At 34.2% G+C, this 19,188-nt stretch overlaps 1 protein-coding gene across 3 annotated transcripts in view; it reads left to right on the top strand.

Moving 5' to 3' along the window:
* The window catches only part of CACNA2D1 (calcium voltage-gated channel auxiliary subunit alpha2delta 1), a 359,280-nt gene that overhangs the window by 177,036 nt on the left and 163,056 nt on the right, over positions 1–19,188 (top strand). For all 3 annotated transcript variants that reach the window (XM_041474556.1, XM_041474555.1, XM_041474558.1), the window contains exon 5: positions 12,890–12,934. In XM_041474556.1, the coding sequence (XP_041330490.1) occupies positions 12,890–12,934 (45 nt within the window). The remainder of the gene's footprint in view (positions 1–12,889; positions 12,935–19,188) is intronic.

The following is a 19,188-nucleotide window of genomic DNA, read 5'->3' as shown; positions in this document are numbered from 1 at the left end:
CTTATTATAGGGATCACACCAAATGGGTGATTTAATTCCAGATACCTCCAGTCTCTCTCGATCTCTAATGTTTTGGGTGTACATTAATTACATCAGGGTCTGTAAGAGTATGTGAGCATATAAAACCTGCTGAGGTGATGTTGGAGGCATGCAGAAAGCCAGACAGGGTATTACCTCCTGCCAGCTGAGTTGAGAATGGTTCCTGGTGCATGCTGTGCACAGGATGTGTCTGGATGTTGCTTAGGTGTCTTGGGGGCAGCTCTAACAAGCACAACATGGATGAAAGCAGAGTGTGCTCAGGATTGACCTGGGTTTTATTTTGAAACACGTACATCATACTCACTGTGAAGAATGAAGCATGCTCGATCCTAAAAAGTCCCGTGGTTGCACATCAGTAAGCATCCTGTGTCAAGAATAAGCATCAAGAGGAAATATTGTTCAAGATAGAATAAGTTTTATTTACAGCACTAGATATTTAACAGTCACAGATAAATTAACCTTGAAAATTGGAAGGAAAAATCCATAAGTTTAGTAAGTTCCTCAGTCATTCAACTAACAGCAGTAAGGAAAATATCCCACTATTTCTGTGAAAATACCTAGCGTATTATGAACTATGATGTGATTGTGAACTATGAATGCTGCTTTTATGAAAAATATATATGACATGGACAGGACAGGATTTCCTTTAGAGATTGACATAATCAGGAGGTTTTACTGAAACCATAATAATTCACCAAAGTGTTTACAGGTACTATTAAGAGTAGAGCAGTGCAAATCTCTCTATCTAATTGAACTTGTGTATGTTAAGAATAGGATGCACTTAATTCATTCAGCTCCTCATGTCATCTCTATACTGATAAGAAAATATTAAGATAAATACAACTGAATTCATCAAATTCTTTTATGTCTGCAGGAGCTTTACAATAATTTATTTTCAAGAGCTTTAAATGTTGTAATATGAAAGACAGAAAATAATCTTCTTTATTTCTTGAAGATAATGAATTAAAGCTTACAGATTTCTGAGATACTAGATATGCTTTTCCCTATTGCTCAGTGTTCATAAACAATATTTAGGTGATATTTTGAGAATCAGACAAATTTTAAGATTGTGCCAGGCCTACTTAAATGGGTAAGAGTTATTTATATGCAGATATCAATTGTATAAATTTTCCTCTGTGTTTATAATTACACATGTATTTATATTTGTATCTACATGCATATAATGCTCAAAGATATCATCTAATAGTGCTTGTGTATTTATGTCTATGAACAGGAACACACTTTTAGCTGAGTCTCTTGTTTTGGAGGTCTAACTCTGGTGGGCTCAGATACTTGGAGTATCTTGAATTTTTAAACTAGTATGTGCCCATAGTTTTGAAATTTTATTTCTTTCATGTTTTAAACCCCAGGAATATTTCATATTCATTGTGAACAGTGTCTCTGTGGCTTACTGCAGAAAAAAGTCCTGACCCTTGGGGTCAATTTGTACAGTTAATGCTCAGTCTGTGCAGGAACCCATGGTTTATTTATGACTGTGATTTTCAGTTCACTGTATCCAAACAACACACAACCTGTGCTGCTCTCATCAGGATAGTGGGGTTCAGCATAGTGCTGATAAAAGTGTTAGATTGTTGGACAAGTGTTTAGAGGTATTTGTAGTGCATCAACTGCTGAAGTCGTTTTGGAGGACTTTTCTAGGCAAAGAGTGGCTAATTTAGGATGCTTCTGTTCATATTGTTTTCTGGAGCTCTAAGAGTTATCAGCCCAGCATGTTCAGTAAACTTCCTAAAGTGAAACCAAAAGAAAACAATCTCTAGCAAGCTGTGTTGCAAAGTTTGTTACATGAACTTTATAAAATGAGAAGAGGGAATGGGAGGGAAGGGAAAGAGGCTCGGGAAGTTTTGGCTGCTGTCAGAGGTCATTGATCGGAACAGTTTGGAATGGCTGCTTTGCTGCAATAGTCTGCCCTTCTCCCCAGTTTTCATTGCCATGTCTTCTGTGGGTGTGCACATGGTATCATCCTTGACAAGACACTTTGCAGCGTTCCTTCTTCTTTCCCCATCAGCCCAAGTTTCCCATATCCCTTTTTAAACACTTGTAGTTTCTCCCTCTTGTGCATTCTGCAGTCTCAGCTCACGCTGCTGTAGTACTGTGTAATGGTGCTGTGGAGAGCTGAGCTGAGATAGTTTTAAGCAACTCAGCATAAATTTCAGGGAACAAAATGATGCATTTCTTCAAACTAAAATCAGTTTAATACATACTTTGCAATTTACTTCATATTCTCCACTATGATCTTCCAGTGCTAATCTCTTTTTTCAGTAGCGGGGGTTAAGTTTGCAGGAGCCTTTCTGACTCAAAATTTCTGACTTAACAAATGACTTTCTGACTTAACAAACAACTGCATTAATTTATTTTTTTTTTTTTTACAAGAGAAAGATATTTTGCTGGTTCAAAATTTCTCACATTGTCTCTATCTTCACATCTTTGCACTTCTGTGATATATTTGTCTGTCCACCCTGAATTTTAAAAAGGAGATGAATTTCAAAGTGCTGATAGGTATGAGAGTTTGAAAGTGAACAATATAGTGTAAAGGCCCAAACTCACGTGTTTGATGGAAATGCTAAAATGCTGTAAACTTATAAAGTCTCTTCCTAGAATAAGATTCATTTTCATAAAACTTAAAATATTTTTTAAATTGTGTGCAGTTGTTGAACTAGAAGCATGTGCAAATCCATAACTAGATGATTCCTTTTCTGAGTTGTAAAGCCCAGGACTGTTCCCAAGGAAAGAATTGCTTTTCTCTCCATCCCACTGGCAGCCAGCAGCCATCAGTCTGGCTTTCAGAGGTTTCTCTGTATTTCTTTGTAGTTTGTGGCATAAGCATCAAATATTTGATGAGTGAAAACCCCTGTTGTGATCCACGTGAGGAAACAGCCCCTTTTCATTTAGTGCTGTTGTTAAGGTGGAGAATGAGAAAGATAATAGCAAGATGTTGATAGAACTCTTAAATCCTATTTCTCTTCTGCATGACTTCCAGCATACTAATGTAACATCAACAATTAAGAAGAAAAATATTATATTTTTTAATATATATAAACCTTTTGCTTGTAATGATTAAGTGGAAAAATCTTAATCATTTCATACTAAATAGCAAAAGGAATATTTTCCAGCTGTTGGCTTATCTCATGCTACTGAGCTACTTCTGAAATAAGGTGTGCTCCTGAAGCTTTGCTTTATTGCAGTGATTGAGTGCAAGACATGCACAAAACAGCTGCCAAAGCTGAATAATTAAATTATGATTCCTTCTGTTCTTATTAATTAGGTGAGCTTCGGATGATTCTTAGAACCTGGTAACTGCTGTCCGGAGTTGCTTTCTTTTTAATACATCAGAGATAGTGGAAAAATAATTTAGATTAAAGCCTTAAGAAAGATCTGTCTTTATAAGAGGCCCATTAAAACAATTAATAGTCAATATGCCAGACATTTGTTACATGGGTAAGCCAAAGCAATCTGAAAAGAAAACATAGCCTGGCATGTTTTGAAATTTATTGCCTTTTGTAAAATGACTTTTCACATTTAGGAGGAAATGGAGAGATGTGGCGAGGTTTTTTCCTAATTTTCATGAAAATTGTGTAAGATGAGTTATAGCAATTGTTTTGCGGATTTTTCATTTTCTGTATGTTATAACTCTCTGGGGTTTAAGGACACATTTTAAGTGGTTGAATAAACTCAGTGAAGAATTGATCCAGACAGGGAAAGAAATCAGTGCTTTTAAAAATATTAGAGATCACTAAACTTAAAGCTCAGTGTCAGCATTGTAAAATGTGATCCAAATTTTGGATCATGCTTTCATAATTTGTATTTGAAAATTTATTTTTCTGTGTTACACAGTATTGTAATACCCCACAGAAGTATGCTAAAATCTTCTCATATTTTAGTTTTTACATGTGGATAAAAGAGTAAATAAAAAGTTGTATAAGACTCTCTGCTGTTGCGATTTAATGAAAGCTGAAAATGTTGACATTTTTCTATTTCAGTGAGATTCTTAAAATACATTTATGTTATTGTGTACTATTGCTTAGAATTTAGTTACAGTGACTTTGTGTGATGTATTTCTTGTGATACACATATTTTTGGGTTTGATTTTTTTTTTTTTTCTGGTGAAGATAAACCTTGAAGTATACACACTTCAGCCACTCCCATGGATCACCAAGAAGTTACCCTTTTGAGTTTTTACTCCATTGTATGCCTAAATTTTGCCTAAATATATGCCTAAAATTTAATTCCTTTTTGTAACAACTGATTGCAGCATTGCTATATGTGGTCTTATTTAGATAGAATAATGGATAGAGCACAGAAGAAATGTAAAAATGAACACACTTTTTTTGGGGGGGACAAATTCTAATAAATGTTTACTTCTTGCTTTGTAGAAAATAATTTTCTCAAGGGCATTTGAAGATTTGTTGGAGTTGAAGGACTGGCATATTTTCTACTTTCTGTTATGATAGTGCACGTGGTTCATTGCATCCCAGCACCTAGACAGATATGAATTCAGAATGCCAATTTCTTGTGAATCCAAAGGAAATTTATGTCCAAATTGTGTAACTAGGCTCCTGTACACTGCTTTTTGCACTATTTACAATCTAAATACTATGCAATCAGTTTAGACAATTTTTTAAAAAATTATTTTGTTTTTATATTCTTTCATCAACTAAAGAAAGTAATGCTGAATAAATTATAATATACATACTTTGCTGCTTTAATTAAACTGATCACATAGTGTGATATAGAGGTTAATTAGCTGCTAACAAATTAATTTCATTTTCCCACCTGGAAATCTGCTTTGTAATCAGTTGCATTTTGCCTTATATAAAGAAGTTGCTTATACTTTGAGGAAGCTATTGTGATGAGAAAATTAGCAGTTTCCTGGACCTTTTGGAAGAATTTATTTGCCAAAATTAAAGTGGATTTAAAATATTTTTGTTCCTCAGGGTTATCTCTGTCTTCCTCGTTTTTGGCTTAGAGCACTGGGGGAAGAATAGAGAGGATGGTTATTGCTATCTCTTTATACATGTAGCTGGTTCTTTAAATTAAATTTAAAGCTGGTTCTTTAAGTTTGGTAACTCCAGAAGAGTCTCCTTATGATTTTCTTTCCTGCTCATTTGTCACACATGAAAGTACATAAAATCCTAAATTTTACTATGGATCAAAATACCATTCTTGAGAATAATTTTTCAGCTTGACTAACTAAAACGAGTCAGTCTGTGATACAGGCAACTATACCAGAGAATAATATCAATGTGGTTTTGCAACTTTAAATTTTCAGTCACCAATTTTTCATTCCTCCATGAAGTATTTGGCCTTTGATGCTTTGCAACCAAAAAAATGCTTAATTGTTCGCCACGTTTAATTTGCTTAGCTTACCAGCTGCACTAGAAAATTAAAGTAAATTTTAAAAGTCCCCAGAATGAAAAACAATTAATTAAAAAAAAATAGACTATACTTACCAGTAGGCAGATTTTCAAAATTCCATTTTTATGTTAACAATTATCTGCATGTCCAGCAAGATTGGTGTTTGACTGCAGGCCATTGAGGCAGAGGATGTCTTTATGCAGAAATTACTTGTGGAGTATGTTGTATTCTTTCAGAAGAACAGATATCTCTGTAGATTTTGATTTGGGTGTGTGTTTGTCTGACTTGTATTTCTCAGCTTTTGGGCTCTATTACATTTAACCTCACGCATTCAACTACTTTTGACTTTTAATTCTACAGTCAAAGTGCAATTAGTACGTGAAATGTATTTTTAACTTTTTTTTCATGAAGTAAAGGATAGTCCTGGAAGCTTAAGTAGCCCAGTGGCAGTTTCTAACAATTATCAATATGGATATTCTTGCAGTGAAAAATACCTTGAAATCGCTCTATTACATTTAACCTCACACATTCAACTACTTTTGACTTTTAGTTCTACAGTCAAAGTGCAATTAGTATCTGAAATGTATTTTTAACTTTTTTACATGAAGTAAAGGATAGTCCTGGAAGCTTAAGTAGCCCAGTGGCAGTTTCTAACAATTATCAATATGGATATTCTTGCAGTGAAAAATACCTTGAAATTGTGGAATTTTTTTTGACTTGGAGAAGTTTTTTACAGTTTATGTGATGAATTGTAGAGATCTGAAGACATAAGTACTCTTCCTAATGTTTGTTATCCTTCTTTTTGAGGTCATGCAGGTAACCTTGCTACTCTTCACTGCCACCCTTTTTTTGAAGTAAATGTATAATGTAGCATAATATGGACACTGAGGTAAAGAAAAAAAAACAAACCTATTTCTTTTGTCCTGTGAAAAGTAGAAGGGTTTCCTCCTGAGGTTTGAATATGATATAAAAAACTTCTTACTCAGCTTTACTAATTATAATTTGCACAAGACAAATTAAATCAAGTGTGGTTAAATTCAGCATGTAATCAGATATTGTCACAGGGAGTAGAAGGGCACAAGGAAATGTGTCACTGTGAAGGTCAGGCCATTGAGTGGACCCAGGAGCTGATGGGTGACAGCTCCACCTTTGCTCCCAGAGGGAGCTGAGACCTGCCCTGGTCACAGCACTGCTGGGATGGCAGAGCCCAGCCTGGGGTGTGTGGGATGTGAGATACCTAGAGAAAATTTATGGTGGAATCTCAGATATTTCCAAAGTTTTAGCTTCTTCCAAGTTTAGACTTCAATGAACTCTTTCAAGATCTCAGTTTTTAACTCAGATGCCTAAAATCTGACCACCATCAATGCTGCAATCTGTGGATCCAACCTCAGATCAAAATTCCTCAGAATCCATATCAAGGGCTTGAAAGAATATCTTCCCTATAGTATATTTTTATCTGGATTCTGTACGTGTCTTGCATTACACTTACCTAACATCTTTTTAAATGAGGCTTCTATATTTTAGTCCTGCTGTTGAGCATGCAGGTGATTGATAAATTACTCATTTTATTTATCATTCTGATGCATCTGTGAATGGTCAAGTGACCCCCCTCATGAAAACTGTCAGTAAATTTTAAAGGTTTCTGTATGCATAATTTCAGTGAAGGAATTACCTGTAAATGAATGCTGAAGAAGTCGATCTTTCTCACCATTTAAAAGAAAGAATATTCTATGACAAAGAGTGTGCAGCACCTTTAATGCTCCTTTATGTTATTTCCTGTAATCTTCACCTTCATCTTTTCATTTCAATTATTAGTCCCAGTGGAATCTTGAGAAAAGCCCTTTACACAAATCTGATGAAAAAAGGCTTATCATAAATTATAGTGGAGACCTGGAAGGTTTTAATTAGTGTATAAAATTTAATATTCCAACAAAGCAGTTATTTAATCAAATTATGTTTGGGGGAAAAGTTTTTAACCCAAGTGACACATTTGTCCATATTTTGGGTAATATATTGGCATAGAATATTATTTCATTGTTTTATTTTTTATTTTAATAATTAGATTTCTAAATTATCTTGATTCTATGTCTAGTTTTCATGTTTTAAATGTCTGTTCTAACCAATTTCTTACAGCCCATGTTTAGCCACTGATTTTGCATGCATACACAGTAATTATAATTGCAACTGGTTTACTATATTGCCTGAAATTTTTTCACTTTAAGGACAAGTGATAAATCAATATTTTTACACATGGTTACAGAAGGGTAAAAAGAAGTTATTAGCAGCTAAGCCGCTTATTTTATATGTGTCATTTCACTTATGTAATATCACAAAGCTGTAACAAAAGAGATAGTAGTAGTTGACTTTTTTTTTCCCCTGTTTGCAGGCTTTTATTCCCAGATATTATCCTCTTTACAAAGAGATGTAATTTTTTTATGTGTGGTAGGCCATATTTAGCTTTATTTTCTGAGGAGTGTATTGTGCCTTAAACTGCATGTCAGACTGTATACAAGATTAAATTGAAACTGCCTGGATTATTTGTCATAGAATTTGTGAGGATGGGTTTAAACCTTATACACTTCTTTATCCAAGGGGATACAATGCATTTTTTTTTAAATTAAAATGGATGTGTTGCCTACACTTTATGAAATGGTTTTTTAGCATTTGTAGGCATTTACACTGTTTTTCTTTGGTCTGCCTAAAGAGTGAAATGGACCAGTATTATTAATATTTTTATTGCTTTATGCTAAACAAAAGGACTCCTAGTTTTTTCACTAATGTGAATGTCTTTTCACAGTATGTGGGACTAATATGATTTCAAAATGTTCACCGAATTTCTATCCGTAATTCTAAGAACTTTTTTTTAAACTGAAGAGTCAAGATCAGACTTATATTTGTTGCACGTTTAATTTCTCCCTGATTTTGATTTCTTTCTCTACCTCTTACCTGCAAACTAAAAGAATCCTCACTAGCAGATCATCTGCAATATCCAGCAGCTTTTTTACATTGACTCACTTTGGGTGCTTAGCACTTCTTGGGTAAAATATTTAGAAGTCGTAGGAAGTATCCTGTTTGAAAACAAAATCCAAATAAACATATTTGACTGTAATTTCAGTTTTTAGAACATGTATTTATAATTATGTAGTAATATATGTTTACAATATAATCTGCTACAATAATTTTAAGTTTCTTCCAGGTGTTTACTGAAGAAAATCTTTGAGTTGTGGAAACCTTTAACTGGTGCTCTTCTGTTTTCCTTTCTGAGGGAGTTAATTATTTTCTAGTGTCTCTCTAATTGCTAAAAGTGCAATTTTTTTTACTTTAACATTTTACCTACATTTCTGGAAATACAACTTTTAAGGAAAAAAAGGATAATTGTGATGTCTTTCAAAATTAATACATTATATTAATTTCTTACAATATGAAAAGCTGCAGAAATCCTTTTTCTTTTCCCCCGCCCTTTTTTAAAATACATAATATATTTCTTTTCTTGTAGTTCATTATAGAGTCTCATAAAGTTCTATAATTCATTTCAAGCCAATCTCCCCTGTAGGCCTAATACCATTTTAGGCTGCATCATGGGTTCTGGGTCCTGTAGGGTCTCTAGGAAGCCCACAGATAGATCTGAGATTTTATATAACTTTAACTACAGCTTCAGTGAAAGCATTTCTAAATAGACTGCACTGGATGTCTGTTGATAAAGACTTCAAAAACTAATCTCTAGACTGGTTGGTGGAGCACATACTGTGTGAAAAGTTCTTGGAATTCTAGCATAAAATTTGGAGAAGAGGTGTTCCTGTAGGTGCCACTGCTTGGCAGCAATGACCAGGAGCTTTCTTTTTTGGCAGTTTGTAAAGGAGGATGTAGATTTCCTACCAGCAAAATGGCACAGATATACTATTGCAATTTTTGCAATACATAATTATCTGTAGTGCCCACGTGTCTTGTGGCAATGTAATCCCTTGTTGTTCTTGAAGGGACTTGATAGAAAAAAAGCATTGTTTCCTGAGGTGAAAAGCCAGCTACAGCTTCATTCTTGTAATCCTGAGCTGAGCTTAGGCATTTATGTGTTGAATCAATAGACTGTCTGTGAGCTTGCTCTGTAGAGAAGCAAAATATGAGTGTAAGTTAGTGTTGGTGTGAGCTCAAACTTTATCTGCAGCTTTTCTGAAAGCCAATCTTTTCCCATGCTTTTCTTCTCTAGACACAGAGATTATAGAGACCATCAACTTCAAATCTTATGTGGTGAAATTTAAGAATTTATTAATAGTACACAATATATAACGTTTCCCATTGGAATTGTTTTATACCCTGAGCTGGAAAACAGGGAACTATTGAAATGAAAAGCAGTTTAAAGACAGTGGAATAATCTCATTTCAGCAGACAATGCTATCAATGAAAGCATGGAAGAAAAATCAACACTGGGAAAGAAAAGAAAATAGTAAGAGTCAAAAATAAAACATTTATGACCTGGTCCTTAATGTAATTTTTATATGGCTTTCCTGGTATCTTTTTCAGATACTGAAACTTTTTGCTTTGAAAGGGGAATTAAATATGGTAAAAACCATAAAATCATATAGTGTTACTGCACTGCAGTTTTTCCTTTATGCATATGGTCTTCCAAAGTCATTCTTTTATAAGCTTCAGGACTGCCTTACCAAATCCCTTCATTGGTGAACAGAAGTAATAGTGAGTCTTTATCCCCTCTTTTGCATGGAAATACTGGATAAAGGATAAAAATAAATATCTAGGATATTTACACTCTACCTTCAGTTTGCTGACCAGGTTTGCAGCATTACTTGGTGCCAAAAGTGTGCAGCAGTGGGAAAATTCAAATTCTTTGTGTCAAGAAGTTAATAAATAACTAAACTACTCACTTGAGAGCCAGCAACAAAGCAATTTGTTCTTGCCAACTGGAAGTGGTTAAATGATGAAAAATTGTCCTCTAAAGATCTGAGTGATCCATGAATCTATTTTGTGAACCACACAGCATTCAGTGTGTTGTAGCACTGGGTATCTCATATTTTCTATATTAAGAGTAGTGTGATATGTCCAATGTCAGTGTCAATTTATTCATTATATAGGTAATATCTCCAGGCAGGGTAATGGACAACAAGATATGACTAACCTTACAAAAACTATGTAAGTCATTTGCCCAGGGAGTGTTTATTTTCATTAACTTGTAAATATATCATGTTCCTGAAATGTTATTCAAAAGGTGATTTAAAAAATACTGTTCAGTCCAATGGAGATAAATAGTAAAGCTATGGCAGCTTTGAAAAATTTAAACAAATAAAAATATAAAAGACAAGGAAAATAATTGTGAAAATGAAGAGTCATTTTGTTGAAGTACATAAACAGAGTTGTGTCTGTTGATGACAGTGTTAAACATCCTGTACAATAATGATTTGATAGTAGGATAAACAAGAGCAGTGGAGAGGGGCTCAGGAAATAAACTCATATCTAGATGAGAGTCAATACAAGAGAGGGCCTAATAGAAATTGTATTTTATGAAAATGTTCCTTTTAAAAGCAAAAGCTGTACTCAAAAACAATATAGCCAGTTAATTATGTCTGCATTGCTTTTCCTGCTCTCATTTTTCCTGGACAAAACCTTCTAGGGATGAGATTGCAAGGGCATTGCTCTAATACAACCTGATATAAAGAGTTGCAGTGAACAAAATATACTTTTTTTTTTTCTTTTGAACTAAACAGATCACCTTATGATGAAAACACTTGTGCTCATATTTGTGGCTGCATCCTTTGCAGCTTCAAATGTTGCCTGCTAAAGAATCAGAGGGGCTTTTGAACCAATCACATTATTTACAGAACAGTTATTTCATTCATAGCTATTTACAAAGTGAAGAGGAACCAAAGAAAATAGAGCCTTTGCCTCTTCTGACTTACTCAAAGGCTTCCACAAGCATTATGTGGTCTTTTCCACAATTGTACAACAATCAAGTATAAGTGAATAAGCAATTAGCTTCAGTCTTTAATGATGAAAAGAATTTCCTCCTGTGTCTGCAATGCCTTGAGGTCTGGCTTTGATACCCAGATACTGATACACAACCAACTGACCTATGGACAGAAGAGTGTCTTGATGGAAAAGTAGAAAAGTTCATTTTCAGTGAAAAGGATGAATTCATGTTAATAGCACTTACCTCAAAATGGCATTTAGCTCATTTGTAATATATTTCATGTTTGACTTTCTAAAAGGTCACAAAGGAGAATAAATGATGTCATTATTTATGGAGTGAGTAAAATGATCATTTTTAAAGATGAACTGCATTACCTTGTAATGCATGTCACACTTTTTTTAGTGAAAGTAAAAACTGTTGTTGGCTTATCCACTTGAAAAATGATTACTGAAAGCATTCTTTCCTTTTGATATTTATAAAAGAAAACACTTTGTTGTGTTCAACTTTTTATTTAGATACATAAAAGATATTACCATAAATAGATCTGAAAAAATAAACTAAGATCATTTTTGGAGGTCTACAGCAATCACCTTTTTTAAGCACACTGCTGGATATGAGGAAATATAACTTCTCCTTTTTTTTAATTATTCAAAATTAGTAAAGGTAATTAAAAATACTATGTTCATACATGTCTCCATTTCATACAGAAATGCACTTCAAATTTATTTTATTCAAAAAACTTTGGCCACATTGCAGCATTTTTTTTCATGGAAAGCTACACCAGTGAACCTAAATCTTCAAGGCTTTTAAATGGTTCAGTAATATTTAAACATGAAAGAAAAAAAAAAAAAAGCTACTAAAAATCCCCCAAAAAACCACAAAAATCTGTATTCCATAGGACATACCCCAGTTTTCAGCAAGCTACAGAAGTTAGCACTGAATGGAATTTCTGGCTGATTTTGGAATGGGAATGAGCAAACTTCTCCTTCTATGCTTTGCTTGAATTACATGGTACAGAGTTTCCACAGAGCTGCCAGAATCTGCTGTACACTCCAACAGCCAGACTCTCCTGTGATGTATTTTCACAGATTTTATTTTCACAGTGGGAGGTGAATAAAACAATAAACATGTGTACAGCAAATGCTTACCCCACTTAGCAAAGCCCGTGCCTCGCTGTATCTGCTGCCTGCTGGATGTCATGGTGCATAAATCCCCTAATTGCACAGTGCAAGTCACATGTCTGGGACAGAAACAGCTCATGGAAGCCTTTTATGAGCTCTGGAGTTTGTCCAATGTTATCTGTACTTTTCTAGCTGTGTTTTGAGTGAGTTATGCAGCCTCCCACGGAAGAAACGTTAAATGAATGAAGTTAAGCACAAGCATGGGAAATTGTGCATGCAACAAAGAGCAAGCAAAGATCAGAGCCTGTCATGTTTCAAAGAGAATACATAAAGAACTGGTGGTTTAATTTAAAATGTATCTTGCAGTAGTAAAGATTATTGCTAAATAGATTTATTTTCTACTTTCAAACTAACAGAATTACTTTTCTTTCTCTTACAGAATAATGATATAATCTATTACAATGCAAAAGACGATCAGAATGATGTAAGTAATATGTTTCACTTAATTTCATTGCCTGTAATCTCAGAAAATTAGGGGAATGAAAATATTAATGAAACTCTGAGACTGTCATTTAAAGATTGGGCAGAAGCAAAAAAGCAAGGAACTTAAAAAAGTCTTTAAAAGTTTCCTCAAGAGCCTGACAATATTTTATGTTCTAATTCTCAAAAAAATTCTGTCTCCTTTCATACAATTTGAATTACTGGTCGGGCAGAAAATGTGCTGGGACAGTGAAGATCCTAACAGCAGTATATTTCACTTTTTGAAACATAATAAAATCATAATTATAGGATTGGAGAATCAAAATGATAAATGTAAATAATTCAGTTCTCTCTGAAGAAACCATTTTCTGGCCTTATTTTCCAAGATCATATGCTGTTGTTCTGTATTCCTTGTAATCTTTTACATGAGGAGGAAGAAAATGTGAAATGTTGCTGGATAATTATTTTCATTCACATTGTGATCATTTATGTGACTGTAATAAGATTTGGGAAGACTGAAAATCCAGTCACAATATTTAGACTAAATGTATGATACTTCAGTTCCTGGTTTACTAAAACTCTTACTTTAAAAAGGTTGAAGTCTCCTTTCTACCATTAACTGCTAAAAATCTTTATGTGTTCTGGAGACAACACAATCCTCACCTTCACTGGAGATAATACAACTGCTTGTCTTCATTATAGATGAAATTTATAAGACCATAGAAAAATGTTGTAAATGTATTAATCAGAATTGCCAGCATGCTTCATTTGCACTTTTTAATCAAGTATACTTTAGAGATTGATGGCATCACTATTTAATTGATGCTTCTGCTGTAAGGCAATTAAAGAAGGTACATAGATCATGTCAAGCAGAACTATTTTATATGGTTATATAGAGTTGTGAGTCCTTTGTTTCAGATACCACAAACTGCTGTCTTGAGTTTTAGGCTTGCATGATTTAAGTAAAATTCATTAGAAGTAACCTAAATTTGAAATATATTATTCTGTTCTCATTAAATTCATTGGATGGCAGGTGCTAATCTTCTCTGGAAACAGAATTACAAAGCTTAAATATTGGATTTTTAATCTAAATATACCAGATAGTAATGGTAGACTGTGGTGTGAAGTAAAAACTGTGATGTATCTGTTATGATTAAGTAGTACTGGGAAAGGTCTTCAGATTTCTACTTCTACAACCAAAATACAAATCTATTAGGCAAGGCAGGAAAGGAAATACTATTTCAGAATTCAGTCTTTGTTTTTTTTTATTTTCTTCAGGACATTTATTTCCCTTCAAGAAAAAAGTACAAACACACACACTAAAACAAACAAAGTTTGTTAGACCAGATATACTGTTTTATTTCTGTTTCAGTTTTCTTGATTTTTTATGTCTTTCTGAACATTCATTAGAATGAAGTTTATAATAATGTTTATTGTTGAGAAGTGATAAGGATACAATGGTCAGTGATCTGATAGTGATTTTTTTTTTGAGAAGACCTTCATCTAGATCTCAACTATGTATGTAAACACCACAGATTCTTCCCTTCTCCTGCCTGAAAAAAATGCTTGAGACAGCTTTTTTTCTTTAAATATTTAGAAATTTTAATAGAATCATCTCTGAACACTGGTTAGTCAAACTGCTTGCAATCCATTCCTTTCTGTGTCTAATAAGTCCACACTTTTTTCCTCTTCCGTGCTGTGAGCCTTCATTTATTCACAGGAAATGATATAATATTTATCTTTGAGTACAATCAAGAATAATTAGTAGCAGAAATTAATTTATTAAAATTAGACATTAAACTAATCACTGTGGGTATCTCTAGAGGGGTGTTCAGTTTGTTTTGAGACAGATGTCTAAGGTTATCTGAACTGAATCATTTCTAGGTGTGTGTTTCTCTGTAAATAATTCCCTGTAACAGATCCTTTCAGATCTTAACTTTTTGGATGGTGAAGAATTAGAAGAGATTAATCTCACAGGTCTTGCCTGCCAGTTTTTATTTGTCTCCACTCATCCTTTGAATATTACAGAATTTTCAGAAGAGCAGTCCTCCTAAATTCTGTGTATGTTTCTGGTGTATATTTATATGCTGCAGGACAGTTTTCTTTCCTTCTTCCCATTCCCATACCACATTCAGGAGATCCTTCTCTCATTTTTCATCTGCTGTCCATATCAGCCTTTTCCAATCTAATGACTGGGCTTGTTTGTACTTAAAAAAAAAAATAAAGAATCACATGAAGGTCAGTCATTTTCTGGCCTTTGGATTTCTCAGTCTCTCAGATAAAACAATCAATTTGTAACCCTGTAGTCCATCAATCAGTAATAGACCTTTTGTACTCTTTATCTTACAGCAGCAATTATATTCTGCTTGCTTATTTCCCCCTCCCCACCAGCGCTCCATGTAATGTGTGAGCACTTGATGATTATTAATGAGTTTTATCCTCACAACAAGGTAGGAGGTATTATATTTCCATTTTTTATATCTCATAGGAAGATAATGGCCAAACTTGTAATTTAGTATAGGTCTTTCAGGTTTTCATTCACTGTCCTTTTCCCGAGAACCTTTTCAGTTTGATATATTGCAGCCTGTTTGTGCACTTTAATTTTCAGGTGTCAACAGCTTGTTGTACTTGGACAAATGCTGCAGTGCTTTTATTGGATAACTGAGTAGTCCCACATTAAGTTGCTCTTTCCCATTAGTTTTCATATTGCTTTGCCTGTTTTCTCATCTTGTCCTTTGTACCTCCACCTTATTGATAGTAATTTTGCTTCCCTGCTCAATTCTTTCCTCTTCTTTATTTTGGTTTCCATTTTATATTCATTAATTCCATGTCCTAAAACTATATTTTTTTTGTTTCCTTGTATTCAAGTAATTCACAACTCAACTGTACACTGAATTGCTCAATTGCTTAATTTTTGTATGTCTTGAATTCCTTTCTTAATGTTTCTCTCATTTCCTCTTTGCATCTTGCTGCTTTTCCAAATTTTTTAGTATAATTTCTTGTAATGGTTTTATAAACTTGTTCCTGGACAAGCTACAACAAGGAAATGATTTTTCAATGATTTGATGGAAAGAACTAGGTAAAACAAATAAAGAAATGTCTCTAACATGAAACCAGCCACACATCACTGGAAGTCTCCAGTTTCCCTGTAATCCCTGGGCATTAATGGGGAGCAGCCAGTTGTATCTCCTGGCAGGAGTTGTGTCCCTAGTTAGCACAAGTGATTTATTAGACACTGCCTTCATGCAGTCTCACACTGGCTTGCAGTCATGGCTAACAGAGCTGTGCTCCTTGTGCAATTATTGATCACATACTAAGTGACAGTAGCAAGTTTCCTTTTCTTTTACTGAACTAACGTGGATGCTCTAAAATTATGGGTCCCTTTGGACAGTAAATATCTGCGCAAAGTGTGAGTTCAGACTGTGACTAGGAGTCAATGTGTGGGTTCCACTAGAGGCAAATATCTGTAACATGCCTATGACTGATTTTAAAAACAAAAACATATTTTATTACTTTATAATAAAGAAGGAAGAATCTTTTAAAACAATAAGCTATCTGTGCCATATGGTTTAGGAATTTTTCCCAATTCAGTGATGCCTTGTTATCTTGGAATAATTTGTGAAACATTAGCTCTATTTGAGCTTAAACTGCAACGTAAATACAGCTATCAATTTGGGGCTTTATAAATACTGTTAAAAATTACATATACATCAAATTGAAATCTATTGTAGAAATATGAAAGGATAATTAGTTATGAATGTAAATTCTTCACGACAAACATTTTAGAAAACAAAATAATTTCCATCCCTCAACTTACTTTCTTATTTTTTTTTCCTTTTTAAATATGAAGTGAGGAATAAATATTGGGCAGGAGTAAGCAGAGACCAGAATGGTTATCTAAAAGGCATGCTCCTTGTGGGTCTGCTTCTTCCCAGGAAGAGACTTAGAGATTTAAAAGATATTGACAGTGGCTTTGGTAATTCATTGAGTCTCTGCTTATAGCCTTCCACAAGCCTTGCCTTTTCTACTGCTCTATGGTATCAAGGTTGAAAAATCTGCTTATATATGCACCTATGATTAATTTAGTAAAAAGAAGTCTGTTAATGAAATATCCCAGATTTACTTGTAAACAAGTCTGAACCTACTGTGGATTAGATCAGAGAAATGCTGTTTTTTTGGTTTTTGATTTGTTTTTTTTTTTTTGCTTCACTCCAGCCACAAGATATTGGGAGTTTCCTGGATTTTCTCCTTATAACATGCATTGAAAATGGCAGAATAATTTAATTTATACAAGTATGATATTTTGTGTATTTTCTAGCTGGACATCAGAAAAGTGTCCTCTGTACGCCAGTGTTTCAGGAGCTCTGTGTTGGGTCAGGTGGAGCCCTTGAGGGGGAGATGGCACCTAAATATGGTCAGCTTGGAAGAGGATTAGGAGCTGAGGTGGGGCAGATGGGGGACCCCAGTGATCCAGTCTCAAAGGGGACAGGTATAAAAAGACTTCTAGAGGCTGAAAGAGTGATGCCAGATTTCTGCAAGTCCAGCAGCTGCCAGTTGCTGGATTGAAAAGTGAGACTGATTGTAATGACTGGCCCTGACACTACAGAGGAAGCTGGGGCAGGGGCTGCTTTTGCATCTCATCCAACAGATAAAGATTTTCTCTGGCTTTTCCGGGGTTTTAAACCTGATTCTGATAAGAGAGAACCTTTATAAAGCTCCCTTTTATCTGCATATGTTAGAGTAGTTCTCTAGTCCCCGTGCTTTCACTGTGTTTGGATGCCAGCATTCAAACAACCAAATCAATATCCTACCACCTGGGTTTAGCTAAAGATGGACTTCAAAGCATCAGGTTTTTTCTGAGCTAAAGCTACTAACTTTCCAATATTTCATAGACAGTGAAGGGTAGGTATTTCCAATAAGAAATTTGTCTGAAATCATTTAGGATGAGCTTAAGTGCTAAGCTGTAGAGGATCTAGTTTCCTTTTGCAATAGGGCAGCCCAGCAAGAGTAACCAGGTACCTTCCTTAGCTCCCTTAGGTCTCTTACTCCCTCTGCTTTCAGTGTATGACAACCATTATGGTGTGACATTGCCGTCACAGCTATGATGTGTTGTATTTCTTTTCATCTCTTTTCATCTTCTCTTTGTCCTTTACTGCTTCGATACTGAAGAAATTTTTTAAATGAGTCATAAAGAAGTTCTACTGTTCTCATTTGTGATGAGTAAATGGGCAAAGTCTATGTCACAGAGACTGGAGAATCAAGTTAGATAACACTACAGCAACTGTGGTTTGCACACCCCTGCAAGAAGGTGCCAACAAATAGGTTGTATAGTAGGTATACAGAGCATATCTCTTTAGAGCTTATTTTTATGATTGCTATTCTTCATGTGTGTAAGTTGCAGCTGTTTTTAGATTTAATTTCTCCTCTGTCTGAACCTACCAAAGTTTTTAACCTTTTTAATACTTTAGTATTAAAATTTTAATATTTTTAATATTTATACATATTTACATACCTAGTTCTCATATTTTCTGTTTATCATATCTCTTAATGGTATGTGGTGGAATTAGGCATATGAAAATTTCACTGAAAAACATAATTTACTGCTGGTTCTAGACAATTCTTTTTATATTCTTGGAGAATGATGATACTAAAACGGGCTAGTGACTAAAATTTGTAAATAGATTGAAATATTAATTGGGTGTTGTTGGATGCAAATATTTTGAATTTGAATTTTTTGAGAACTTGGGCTGCATCTGTGCCAGGTATTTTGACTCTTAGCAATATGGCATGGATTCTATTGAGTTTTTGTTTGTTTTGGTTCCTCATCATAATGTAATGGGTATTAGCTGCACAGACAAATGCCTTATTCTAGCCTTTTTTTTTTTTTAAATATAGACAGTGGATGCATTTTGACGGGGTAGTTTGCTCTTAAACTGACCTAGACCATGAGAGGGAAAGAAATCTGTGCTAGTGTAAATTATATCTTTCATAATGAAAGACTGTCAGAGTAAGACTGTTGATGGACCAGTGTAAGCAACATTTTGATAACTTTAGAGAAGTTTCATTAGAACAAAAATCTCTAGTCTGTAGTAAATGACATTTTTCAGCTATATTTTCATTTTCATTATAGATATATATATATTGAAAATGAACCTATAGCTTTTGGTACTGGAACGTATTGCTTGGAATTAATACTTAAAGTCTATAATAAACCTAACATTTTGTGAAATGAGGACAGAAAATTTGATATATTCACAT

Source organism: Pyrgilauda ruficollis, unplaced genomic scaffold, assembly GCF_017590135.1.
Source record: "Pyrgilauda ruficollis isolate IOZ18807 unplaced genomic scaffold, ASM1759013v1 scaffold33, whole genome shotgun sequence".
NCBI lineage: Eukaryota > Metazoa > Chordata > Aves > Passeriformes > Passeridae > Pyrgilauda > Pyrgilauda ruficollis.
This window is presented reverse-complemented; position numbering and strand designations above follow the sequence as displayed.